The sequence below is a fragment of the Hippichthys cyanospilos genome, chromosome 3 (assembly GCF_059441005.1).
Source record: "Hippichthys cyanospilos isolate Australia breed blue-spotted pipefish chromosome 3, RoL_Hcya_1.0, whole genome shotgun sequence".
Classification (NCBI taxonomy): Eukaryota; Metazoa; Chordata; class Actinopteri; order Syngnathiformes; family Syngnathidae; genus Hippichthys; species Hippichthys cyanospilos.
In genome coordinates, this window is record NC_142371.1 from 14412932 (window position 1) to 14427216 (window position 14285).

At 37.7% G+C, this 14285-nt stretch overlaps 1 protein-coding gene across 3 annotated transcripts in view; it reads right to left on the reverse strand.

The window, feature by feature from the left end:
* Positions 1-14285, reverse strand: part of ddc (dopa decarboxylase) — a 58402-nt gene that overhangs the window by 28685 nt on the left and 15432 nt on the right. For 2 of the 3 annotated variants that reach the window (XM_088409977.1, XM_088409976.1), the window contains exons 5-7: positions 10788-10922; positions 3425-3484; positions 413-556 (exon numbers count right to left, since the gene is read on the reverse strand). In XM_088409977.1, coding sequence (XP_088266103.1) covers positions 413-556; positions 3425-3484; positions 10788-10922 — 339 coding nt within the window. The remainder of the gene's footprint in view (positions 1-412; positions 557-3424; positions 3485-10787; positions 10923-14285) is intronic. The other variant, XM_088409979.1, reaches the window with a different exon arrangement.

Consider the following 14285-nt stretch of genomic DNA (forward strand, 5'->3'; position numbering starts at 1 on the left):
TTCTTTCAGTCATGACCCACAGATAATGACCATACGAGAGAGCATCACTTTGGGCTCAGCTCCTACTTCCCATGACAGGCTGATACAGAGTCTGCATCATAGCAGTTTCATGGTCTAATATTTGGAGGTGCTGATCCCCATCCCAAATGCTTTACAGTAGGTGGCAAATTAGAGTTTAAGATCAGGGCTTGAAGAAGCTCACTGTCTATTGGATTGGAAGAGCAGCGTTAAACTCCTTGTGCTAAGAATCCAATTCAATTTAAATAAGAATTTGCTGTTAAAGTCCAGTTATAACCAGAATTCAATTTTAAGATGGACATCACAAATATGGAATACATGCTCAGTTTTCCACACATGGTGGGATCAAAGACATTTTGTGACATCTTGTACTCTACTTGTGTGTGTTTCTTACATAGAAAGGAATGAGTCCAGCTTCTTTGTCCTTTTCCACTATTTTCTTTAGCATTTCACCCGTGACAGCATAAGTGCTGTCTGTCGGGACTTTCTTCATCATTACGCCTCCAATCAGACCTGCCCGCTCCACTGATGAATGAGACTGCACATGGGAAATATATGTGAGAAGTGCAAACAATGACAGCAAGTGGTTATAAAAACATGTTTTAAATCATAGACGTTTGAAAAAGTAAAAGTGCATTTGCGCATTGCAAAATATTGATAATGTTTGCTTTAAACACCCCAACTATAACCATCACTAACACAAGCAGAATATAATGTTTCTCATCTACAACAGAAAATTCTGCTTTCTTGAAAATATCTCAAGAACCCTTCTGTGAATGTCTTACCCAATTACCTAGTAACCCCCCCCTCGATTTAACATGATCACAGCCTGATCTTATTGCCAAGGTAATCATGAAAAGAAAAAAAAATCAATGAGTGTTGTAGCTGAAACTGCATTATGTGCTTGTCTATTAGCTTCTATAGTTTCACCCTTTTAATGCAAAATTACACTATTCTGTAGTAAAAGAATCAGTGTTATGTATATTCTGTGAGCGAAAAGTTAAACATTAGGTGCCTGTTTCCATTTGTGTTGTTGGTCTGTTGCATTTATGTGTTAGAACTCTTCAACTTGTTTTCCCCACATGCTGCACTGCCTACATCATCTATAGAGCGCTTACACGGCGCGTCATAAAGCCGGAAGCTGCCAGCTTGGAGGCAGTTGGTACCATAACATTGCATGGGCACTACGTATATCTGCAACATCGTTAGGAAAAAAATGGTCAATTATTGCTGTTGGTCGGGTTGCACAAATCGGGCAGACCAAGAAAAACATTTAGACAATTACAGGCTTCCAAAAGTGATCAAAAATCAAGGAGAGGAATGCCAGAAATTATGGGAGGAAAGGAGATGCCTGTTGTTGGCAGAGCTCAAGCAGGATCTGAGAGGAAAAAATCCGGACAACATCCGCATTTGTTCCGTTTTCAGTTAAGAATATATTGATTGCAAGCAACTAATACCAAAGTTTGTAATGCAATGATGACGTTTCAATAGAAACTTGTAGCGTCTCCCACACCCATCAACACACCATCTGGTTGTAAGCCTCAAAAACATTTGTAGGATTAAAGATCTTCGGCTGTGTATGGGCTCAGTGAAAAATACTAAGTAGTTGACTATATTTGGATATGTAATTGTGGGAAAAATACCCGGATCGTCGTTTATCCAGGATGAGTAAGCCAACTCATATATATATATATATATATAATATATATATATATATATATATATATATACACACACACACACACACACAACACAGTGGGCCCCGTGTTACGAAATCCGTTCAGCGGATAGGCTCGTAACTCGAATTCGCCGTATGACGGCAATCCAAACCTATGTTAATTAGTGAATGCGTGCAACGCGTGCAAAAACCTTAGGTAAAAATATCACGACTTTATACACATATTAAAAATTAGTAACATAATCTACTGTACAGTTAAATTAAAAAACATAAATATACAAAGGAAAAATGACATTTACCTTTGGGGCGACGTGACTTGAGCTGGTGGTGGGTGGAGGCGGAGGGGAGCAAAGACGAATCCGCAGAATTTATTTTATTTTTTTCTTAACAGAACTTTTCTTAAACGAGAACATATCACCGGCGATTTCATTCTCTTTAATCCATAATAGAGGAAGCCTCTCCATTTTGTTGTTGACCGAGGTCCGTCCCCTGACAAGGAAAGTCTTGCCCTTAGAAGACTTGCTTGCTTTCATAGCTTCCTTGTTATTGAGAATTGTATCGATTGCCGAGCGGTTATGGCCATACTCACGAGGTTAACTATGCGTCCGCCTCCTTCGTATTTTTTTTATTATCTACTGCTTCGTTTCTCTTGTCATCATCCTCTTACTTCTTCCTTTTCCGCCATTTGCAATTTTAGAAGCCATGTCTAACAGATAACGTTTGCATAGTCTTCACATCACACCGACCAGCTCGTGCCATCAAGCTAGAGGAGGGCGTTCAGCCAATAGCATATCGGTATTTCTGTGATTGACGTGACGCCGGCCAATAGCATATCCGCATCTCTGTGACTGAGACCGTGACTGTGACCGTGACTGTGACCTTAATCGACCAACATATCGCATATCGTTATTTCCGTGACATGCGTGACATTGTTTGTGTTGATGCAGCAAAGCAAAAAAAATAGTGAGGTAACACTGACCGGCATGTTGGATGGTTCGTAAGACGAAAGGTTTGTGTGTAAGAGGGGGCCAAAAAAAAAACCCGCGGTCCAAAACAGAGGGGCCCGCTGTATATATATATATATATATATATATATATATATATATATATATATATATTTTATATATTTTTTTCCAGAAAAAATAAATATTTCAAAATAAAAAAACACTTAAAAAATGTGCAAAAATGTAAAAAAAATGTAAAAAGCAAAAAATATACATTATACAGTACTGTTTTAATCAAATAACAAAGTAATATTAGTTAAAAATTAAAAATTCTTCAAGCGTTTGAGTTCGTGACGTTTTTTTTATCTTATTTTGAAATGCATACTTTTAATTTGTCGGGTCGCGTTGCATTTCCCTTTCCTGTTTTACGTTCTCTGTGTGTCAGTCGGCTTGTTACGGTGACGTAGTGAATGACAACGCAAGCTCATATTTATAGTTTATTATCATTTATGTTGATAACACACGCTACTGCCTATGTTTAGTAAGCGATGAGTGTTTATTCTGTTTGTGTGTTTGTTTGTGTAGAGTTTGCACTTTATAGTTAGTAGTTGTTAGTTGTTGCTAACCCGCTAATGTTGGCTAAAAATACAGTAAATTCATAGATTAAGTGTTTATATGTTAGTTTACTGACTCTAAGATTGTTGTTGATTTTTTATTCAACAGATACTACATGATACACCATACATGAGCCAAAATAAATGTGAAGTTCAACGTGATGACTTACGTATTCTTTCACCGGAGTCTTGGTGCAGATAACCAGTCCTGAGAACAAATTCTCAACAAACTAAGTAATATCAGTTATTTAATGAATATACAATAATGTTAATAAGGATAATGTCACGTTAAATAATAGGAGAAAGGAAATAAAATAGGCAAAAAATACCAAAAAAAAGGATTGTTTATGGTTACTGCAGCTATATTGGGGCGTACATAAAAATCTAGGAACTAGAATCTAGGAACTCACGGGGGGTTGACAGCCCCCCCATTAACCGCGAAGTAGGGGGGGATCACTATATCTATATATATATATATATATATATATATATATATATATATATATATATATATATATATATATATATATATACATATATATATAAAACCACGGGTAAAAACATCAAAATTGTACATACATATTAAAAATTGGAACCAAAATAGTATAGTTAGTGCTACACATATATGATATACATGTATACATTCAGAAAACATTGTATAAAAAGTATAGAAAGGATTTATTTACCTTTGAGTGGCACTTGTTATGCCTATATTCCCTAGTAAAGGTAGCCCAGGCTAGGCTAGCTTCATGTTTCTTGAGTATCTCTAGCTTAATTTACATATCAATCATCTTCTTATTTCTCTCTTTAACATCACTAGCAATCTTGGGACCCATGTCTAACCTATTCAAGTTTTAATTAAGCAATAAAATGCACTGTAAATACATTTTGGAACCACTCACGATAGAAAAAAGCTTTATCCTTCCGCCATTTTGAAACGAGTGAGGCCGACCAATAGCAGACCAGCATCTCCGTGAGGAGACAGTGACCAATAGCAGACCAGCATTGTAGTGACGCCTTGCATGACGGCAGTTAGGCAACAGAACACAAAATAGGTGCAATTACCTAAAAACGCCTGCAGATAGAGGCAAATACAGCCAAATCCATTGAGTCATGACAGTTGTTTTTGTCACAAAGATAAAATACCGTAAAGCGGGACGAAAAAACTCAGTATTCCAGTATTTTTTCAGTATTTTTTTTTTAAATGACCTGAAGAAACAAGCATGGACAAAAATGATGGTTCTCTTAACTTATTTTACAAACACATAGACATTTGCTACCACGACATCCGTTAATGTGTGCAGAATGGACAAATCAATCTGCAATCAATCAATCAATCAATCAAATTTTATTTATATAGCCCTAAATCACCAAATTCTCAAAGGGCTTCAAATATTGCAATATTGTCCAACAAATGACATGAAAGGAAACACCTTAACCAAACCACTGCCTAGACTGAGGTTTGTCCTCGCTGTGTCGCGTGTGCCAAGCCCATGGTTGTAAAGGAGATTTCTAGCCATTTTTGGGTTTGGCGGCATCGTTGGGTTCAGGTGATGGAGATTAATGTTTAAATGTCTCAGAGCAGAAGACGGGAAAGAGGTCCTGGGTCAAGAGAAACTCATCAAAACTATAGTACCTTCAGTCAGGAGGATACTTACTGAGTAAAGGCTCTATGAAGCTGACTGCAAAGAGGAAAGTCCTAGTTGTAACAATATGTTCCATTACTTAGTCGCTGCATGGGAAGTTTGTATAAATACAACTTCTGAAATGCGCAAAGGAGGCAACGCACTTTAGAGCAGGCCTCAACGATTATAAACACACGTGAGGTATTTCATGTCTATGAGAAAAGAGTCAATGAACTACAGGATAAGTTTGTGCGGTCCAACAAGGTGGATCAAGTATTCCACAAACATATTAATGCATACCTTAACAGAAGAATTTGTGGAGCAATAATATGAATTGCAAAAATTCTGTGGATGTAGTAAGTACACTATATTGTTCGCACTACTGCGTGTGTGTGTGTGTATGTGTGTGTGTGTGTGCGCACGCGTTCACGCGCACGTGTGTGTTCACCTGCTCACCATTTAATCCACTCCCTCCCTTTGTCATTTGCCAGCTGCTGGCTGTTCCCTTCCCCCTTTTCCTTTTGTTTCTTGTCTCTCTCATGCAGTTTGGAGTATGTGCATACAAGTACCTGAAGCTTGCAAAGCCTGCAAGTGAAAAGTGTGTTTGTAAAGATCAGTTGTCAGACTTGTACATAAAACTAAAAACTAAAATTATCCTTTTGGACAGTCAACTTTAAAAATTGGCACTGGCATATAAAGTAGCTCATGGGTCATTGTTTTGTTTCTTGGTGAATTAACTGAAATTGGCTGTTATTCAGGATAGTGTATCTTTTTAAAAAAAATGTTTGTGATGTTTAGATTGTATGGGCGTATGCGCACCTGAGATTGTAAATGTTTCACAACAACTGCTTGTTTTACAATTTCAATTCTGAACTAGATGACAGCACAGAGCTGTAGCACTTGAAGGTAAAAGAAAACCATGAGTATTTTGCTGTGTGATGATTGTTATTGCACTGAGTTTGTTTTTTTGTTTTTTTTTAACTTATTTAAACTTGTCAAGCTATGTGGTTGTGCTGGTGACTGGAAGTGAACCAGGGACGTGCGGTCAGGGGAGGCAGGTGAGGCAGAGCCTCACCTGTCATCATGACAAGTAAAAAAATAAAGAACTATAACATTAAATTTGTATTTATATTTGTCCACTGATTTTTATGTATGACATTTCAAACATTTTGTATCGTTAAAATCGCTGAAATTGCCTATTTCCTGTTCAAATACAAGAATGAAACGAGAGGTGAGAAAACAACGAGTCAGGCTTCACCTCTGAATGCGCAATTATCATAAACTGGGTTGATGCGTGCAACTGCCGCTTGCTGCTTGCCGTATATCTGCATGTAGCCAATATAATGTTTGCAGATACATTTTTTTGACCTGATTTTCCACAGTCTGGCTAATGTCTTTAACCATTAAAGTTTAATGTTTGTGAGTGACATATTTAGTTTTGCTCATGGGAAATAAAACCGCAGTGAAAAGGCAGGGCGTACGTCAGCAAACTGGAACTTGTTGCACTGTTCTTCTACGCAGAGGCACCTGGCGAGTCAAGTGCTATTGGTTTTGTATTATGCAACGTTGGACTGCCAAAATGGAAGATGATTATATATCCAAGCTTAAAAATTTCTCAAAACTGGATTTTCAGTCAAAAGTGGACGTGATCAACACAGGTAGACCAATGCCAGAGCTAAAAGGTTTGTTTCAAACTACGGGACAGAAGACAACGCGCTCTTTTCAAACAGAGTGGTACACCCGCAAAGAGTGGCTATGTGGTTGTCGTTCGAAAAACCATCTTTACTGCTTTCCCTGCCGTTTGTTCTCAACTTGTGACAATGTCTGGACTAACACGAGATATTGTGCACGGACTTCATCTACAAATAAAGGTAAGACGCAAATAGTTTTAATTTCAATATTATAAAAGAAGAGATTAGACTAAGAATAATACAATAGAATATATAACCCTGGAGAACCCGTGGGGTCACATCTAAATTCTGGCCTTGAATTAAATATTCTTTGGGGGGGGGGGGGGTTTCCATGCTTTTCGTAAAGCAATCTGTATTTAATTGATTTAAGTGTCAGAATAAAAGTTACGACTGATATATATAATACAACTGAATATTTCACTGAAGGTCAAAATTGAAATCCGTGGTTTTGTACACCATTCTATCAGGGTGTCAGGGTGGGTTCGAAAAATAGAGGCAGCCTAGCGGGGCGGGTAATATTTTGCCGTACATGCGGGGACCTGCGTGTTGAAACTATCCTGACCCGCGCATCACTACAACACATGGAGGGAACCAGTTTTATATATTTGTAAATCTGACACTAAAGGAGTCAGTGCCTCACCAACCATGAACCTCAACGCACGTCACTGAAGTGAACTGACCAGTCCACAAAGTGTGGAGAGAGTGAATTCTTGGGGGTGTAGCCACTCAACACCCACTCTCCCCCGAGCACTGAAGAGCCAATGGACTTTTTGTTTTTTTTCTCATTTGCTATTTCTTAAAATGTGCAGAAAGGAAGCAAGAGACATTTACAAGCTTTACACAACATTTACACTCCTGTAGGTAAAGATTGTATTTTGCTGCTAAATAAAGTCCAATATACATCAAATCCTTTAATTGTAAAAGCTGCATTCTAAGTCCGTCTTAATTGGTTTGAAATATCCATTTTGTAATAAACAAACATGTATTTGTATTCCCTGCCTTGGAAAGGGGAAGGCTGAAGATGCCTGTTTTGTCAAGAATGGTTTTAAGGTTGAAGTACCCAGCAAATGAACAAAACATTGAAAAAGGTCCCTGCCAAGTGGGCAAAGTGCAAAAAACTATGAGCTGGCCTGGTCGGAACATTTGATGTGAGTATGTATGATAAAATGCAAGTCCAAATCAAGGATTATAAGGCCAAAGCCAAACGTAATAAAAGGCAACAAAAAAAGAATTGAAAACCATATAGTTGGTCAACAAGGAAGCTCACTTGTTTAGGACACATACAGTATGAAAATGAATCAAGAAAAGTCAAAGAGGAAGATAAAGTTTAGATAAAAATAAAAACAGAGAAGACAGCAGTCAATTCATTGCAATGACGCGATTGGGTTTTTACACTTTTATTACAGGAACTGTCCAAATTTCATGGAATCTTGATCTAGATGACAATATATCGCCAATTGAAAAGTTGCCAAATACACTAAAATACTGTAGCAAAGAGAGCAAGGGTGCCGAGTGTCAGAGAAATCTCTAAAAGAAGACTAGGACAAGCCAAGCTGCTAAGCAGCAAAACGCGTAACTCAGACCAGCCAAGATTGACTTTTCTATGCCATGGATAGGGAAAAAACTTGGGCAAATGAACTCGTACGTTCTCCAACGCTAATTCAACGCCCAAGCGCCCCTGCCTGGTTTTTATTAATTCAGCAAAGCATTGCACATTACAAGACATAACAAAAAGAGCCAGTCGGGCGCCACCAACAGCTGAGCCAAGGTCCCAGCTCACACTTTCCCCAACAGCTTTATCTAAGGACTGGGGCGAGATGAACTCGGACTGTACATATGGATAGCAATGCACACTATTCTAGACAAGAAATAAGCACATAATGATAACAAACTAATATATGATTTCCTTCACACCGAGTCAAAGAAGAAGAAGTCAAAGAAGGTAAATACACTGGATGGTTATGTTGAAAAAGACTGTGTTCTTAACCTTTTGGGGCTTGTGAAAAAACATTTTACTTTCAACCACTCAAAACAATCAGTCAGTTAATGCCCCAACTGCCCCCACTACCACGGGATTACAAAACCCTTCCACATCCGCATCCACATATATATATATATATATATATATATATATATATATATATATATATATATATATATATAGCATGTATAGCATATGCAAAGCATGCCTTCAGTAACAGTTTCCAGTTCTAATTTGTTTGGTAGTTGGTGCCTTCTTTTCAAAATTTGTAAAGCAGGCACACTGCACTGTCTTTGCTGACTGACTCCAAGCATACTCTAACACGCAAAATGCCTTTTCTTTTGAAGTGAACGGCAATTCTTAACCTGAAAAGATAGAAATGCCAAACGTTACAAGGAAAAACATGAAACGTTTCTACACCAATGGGAACACCCTGTATGTATGTATGTATGTATGTATGTATGTATGTATGTATGTATGTATGTATGTATGTATGTATGTATGTATGTATATACAGTGGGCCCCCATGTTACGACCTTAATCCGTTCAGCGGCTAGGCTCGTAACTCGAATTCGCCGTATGACGGGCAATCCAAACCTATGTTAAATAGTGAATGCGTGCAACGCATGTAAAAACCTTAGGTAAAAACATCGCGACTTTATAAACGTATTAAAATTAGTAATATAATCTACTGTACAGTTAAATTAACATAAATATACAAAGGAAAAATGACATTTACCTTTGGGGCGACGTGACTTGAGCTGGTAGTGGGTGGAGGCGGAGGGGAGCAGAGACAAACCCGCAGAATTATTTCTTTTTTTTTCTTAAACGAGAACTTTTTTCAAACGAGAATTTTTTTAAACAATCACTTTTTTTGTTTAAACGAGAACTTTTTAAAACGAGAACTTATTTTTAAATGAGAACTTATTTTTGAACAAAAACATATCACCGCCGATTTCCTTCTCCTTAATCCATAATAGAAGAAGCCTCTCCATTTTGTTGTTGACCGAGGTCCGTCCCCTGGCAAGGAAAATCATGCCCTTAGAACACTTGCTTGCTTTAATGTTTTCCTTGTTCTTGAGAATTGTACCGAGCGGTTACGGCCATACATAGCAAGATTAACCATGCATATGCCTCCTTCGTAATTTTTTATTATCTCCTGCTTTGTTTCTATTGTCATCATCCTCTTACTTCTTCCTTTACCACCACTGGCAATTTTAGAAGCCATGCCAGATAAAAGTTTGCAAAGTCTTTACAACACACCGACCAGCTCGTGCCATCAAGCAAGATGAGTTGGGCCAATAGCATATCGGCATTTCTGTGATTGACGTGACGCCCACCAAAAGCATATTGGCATCTCCGTGACGGCCTTAATCGACCAATAGCATATTGGCATCTCCGTGACTGCCTTAATCGACCAATAGCATATCGGCATCTCCGTGACGGCCTTAATCGACCAATAGCATATCAGCATTTCCGTGACATGTGAGAAAAGTTGTTTTTGTTGATGCAGCAAAGCGAAAAAAATAGTGCGGACACACATGTTGGATGGTTCGTAAGACGAACGTTTTTTGCGTAAGAGGGGGACAAAAAAAACGCCGCGGTCCACGTCGTATGACGAAAAATACGTAAAACAGGGGGTTCGTAAACCGGGGGCCCACTGTATATATATATATATATATATATATATATATATATATATATATATATATATATATATATATATATATATATATATATATATATATATATATACACACACACACACACACACACACACAAACAAACTGAATTCAGTTGAAGTCGGCAAATTGTGTAAAATGTAAATAAAAACAAAATACAATGATTTGAAAATCCTTCTCAACCTATATTCAATTAAATACACTACAAAGACAACATATTTAATGTCCAAACTGATAAACGTAATTGTTTTTTGCCAAATAATAATTAACTTAGAATTTCATGGCTGCAGCACGTCCAGTAGAAGTTGGGAAAGGCGGGAAAAAATACTGAGAAAGCTGAAAAAAGCTCATCAAACATCTTTTTGGAACATCCCACATGTGATCAGGCTGATTCTTATTTTTTTTTTCCTCTGTAGGATACAGGCTCGTTACTATCTGGTACCAAAAGATCGTGTCTCTAAAACTTCTTGTATCTTATTTGATTATGTGATGTGTTGTGATGGGGCTAGTGAATATTTTGTCAGAAGCTTTCTGAAAGTAGATATCTTGATTACCTGCTCTGATGTGTACGCCACCAATTTTATGAGGATCTCTGGCTCAGATTTTTCCGGGTTGCTGGACTGGACTCGACGGACAGCTTTACAACGAGCAGCAAGCAAGGACATGAGGGTCGCCTCACTGGCTGTGCCCTGACAGAGAATTAGAACGTCAACATTCAGTAGGCCCAAGAGATAGCATTTGCATCTTGATGGTGCAATATACATCTCAAAATGAAATTATAATAACACAACAAATGCAAATGATTTTTTTTTTTTTTATTAGGACAAATGATTAAAGTAGTTTAATTATGGCCAAATCTCCCTCAAATGGGTCTGGCCTTGACATGATGAAGGAAGAGTCTTGCGTGGTCCCTGGGAACAGCGTGGTTGACCCTACACAGCATTACCGTCAGGAGCTTGCTCCTGGAAGGGTCATCGATGGCGGGACAATCTCCAGGCTGTGTAGGGTGTGAGGTGGCAGCACCACCAAGCGACTATCCTGCAAAGGGCTAACAACCTAGCCAGGAAACACCCCTTATTACAAAACTAACTAAAGAAAGAACTAAAGAATCCAGCGACTTCTTTGCCCAAGAGCTTCCACTTTGCTGTCTTGAGAGCTCTGTCATTATAATATCGCCGTGGCAGGGCTCTGTGAGGTTTGATGGCAAGGTAATGATGAAATAAGAGTAGGTGACCGTTTCTACATCTGGAGTGGCCAGCCTTGATAGAGTGGCTCTCGTCAAATTAAAAATCTTCCACATGTCCCTCATCAGCTGGACATCACTGAGCGACAAAATACTCTTCCCTCACTTTCACCACCATTTCTGTACCACATGAAAGTATTGTCACCTACGCCAGAAATGGATGTCGCTGATGTATCCTTCAATCTCCTTCATCAGGCTGTTGGCCAAGCCTCACCACACGATATAACCATCATCCTCACTGATGCCAATGACACTTTATCATGCAGTATTCGGTCCCCCGGCTCACCTGTCAGCATCACCTTTGCCGACAGGTCAACAGATAACAATGGCAACCGCCGCCTCCTCTTCTACCACTACAACAACCTGAGTGTTGCTGGTTTCCCAAAAAACTACTACTACTACTACTACTACTACTACTAATAATAATAATAATAATTATTATTATAACAATACTACAAACATGCCAGAGAAGTGAAAATTTCCACCAAACGCCTACAATACAAGCTAAGCAGAGTAATCTATAGTAACACACATATATAGCACATATTATCAATATATTTACGCAAACCTAGATGGTTAATTTACCAGAAATTGTACAATGCAACCTACATTGTTGAATGTCAGCCCAGCACTGGCTTGTTGTGTATGGAAAAGTTGATAAATGACACCACAATCTGTCGATAGATGCCATTTCATGTTATTTCTATGATCCATATACCCACTGCCATTTTTTGAAAAGCTTTTGGGGCGCATTGTCCCAACGGGAATGAAAGGTTTAAGCCAAAGCTACGAGCCAACCAGGTACGACAAGCCGTAGCTTCCTCTGGTTTATTGAGTGGCTGTTCCTATCGATTTCTCTGACATTGCCACATGCGAAAAAAAGATTGCACTGAGATTGGTACCCAATACATTGACCATTGTCTTAGACTGTTTATTATGTGAAATGTGCTCTATGAGGAACCTGGGTACATTAGTGGTAAACAAGTCAATGCACTGCTTATTGTCAATCAAAATAAAACCATCTGGCAGCTTTGGCTAATGTTTTCATTTAATGGGTAAACAAACTGAGCAATAGGAGTAAATCAAACAGAAAGAGGATTTCCGACAATATTATAGATTTGGCAGTCACAGTCAGATGTTATTCTTGTTCACAGAACTTTACAGGAGGTGAGATTGTTTGATGTATGTATGCCAGGTCTCACTAGAGGTAGGTAGGATTATGAAAAGGGACATTATTTTAATAAATAAAAAAAAAAAATATATATATATATATATATATATATATATATATATATATATATATATATATATATATATATATATACACACATATATATACCGTATTTTCCGCACTATAAGGCGCACCGGATTATAAGGTGCACCATCAATTAATGACCATTATGAAAACATTTTCCATATATAAGGCGCACCCTCAATTAATGGCATATTTTAAAACTTTTTCAATCACAATATAGTAATACTCAAAGTGATAACAATAAAAACTCAAATAATCACCTTGTTCAACTGTAAACACACAAAAGACACGGGTAAAGCTTACTTAATCAGTTCATTCGCCATCTACGAATCCCAATCTCATTATTGATCCATATATAAGGCGCACTTGATTATAAGGCGCACCATCAGCTTTAAAAAAAAAAAAAAAAAAAATTATATATATATATATATATATATATATATATATATATATATATATATATATATATATATAACAAACAGAAAAATGGTAGTTAATGTATGTGTGTGTTTGTGTCTAGTGACCGGGGGTGCTTGATAAGGGGGCGGAATCGCTACTTGGGTTTCTTTAGTGCAGCCGGAGCAGAAGAACAACGCTGGATTACTCCACGTCATCCTTTGAGCAATTCTCCGAGTTTCTTGATTGTTATTTATTGCATTTTTTTTTGCCTTGTAGCTATTTTTGTTGATTTTTTGCTGTATCCAACTTTTTCGCACTCGTACCTTTAGTGATTTTAGTTGATATTTTATTGTCGTTCTCCTGTGGACTCCGCTCCCCTCAGCCTTTATGTGAGTTTTGCTTGGATGTTTTGTAAGTCCCTATTTCGGTTATACTTTGTCGGTTTTTCGGGTATCATTTCTGTTGGACTTTACCCTTTTTGTGTTTGCTTTTAATAAATCGTGGACATACATAAACCTACACAATCTGTTTGGGGTTCACGTTCTGTCTGACTACCAGAAGGCAGACCTTAATGTTCAGCCGTTAACTGCTGAATCAGCAGTGGTGGGTGATTGGTTCTTGTATTGCATAGAAGGGGGAGTTTGAAATCTCACAACTATGTGACTCGAGTAATTAATTAATTGAGTAATTTTGTCAGGGATAATACTGATTGAGTATGTGGAATATAGTTAACTTTGGACTGTGTTGTTGAGAAACACATAACAATATAAGCATAACAATATAAGCTAAATAATGATTTCAACCAGGTCTAAACCTTTTGATGATTTTATCTATATATTTTCTATCTTTGTTTATCCCTACAAAGACACCACAATCCCATTGGATGGACTTTGACCTCCATTCTATGGTATATTGTTTATTATGTACCTGCCAGGCAATACCACACTGTTAAGCCCATCAATTAATCAAGAAGCAAAGAAAAAAAACTTGTTTTAATCAAATTACACATTTGGCCATTCATATTGTGTAATTTGAAGGCAAAGTGATTGCCCAACATACATTTTCTCAAAATGGATTGGTGCACCCTCACCTAACACCATCCCCAACAACATGCTGCCAGTATTTGCCTTCTTTCCATTATGTTCATACAATTAT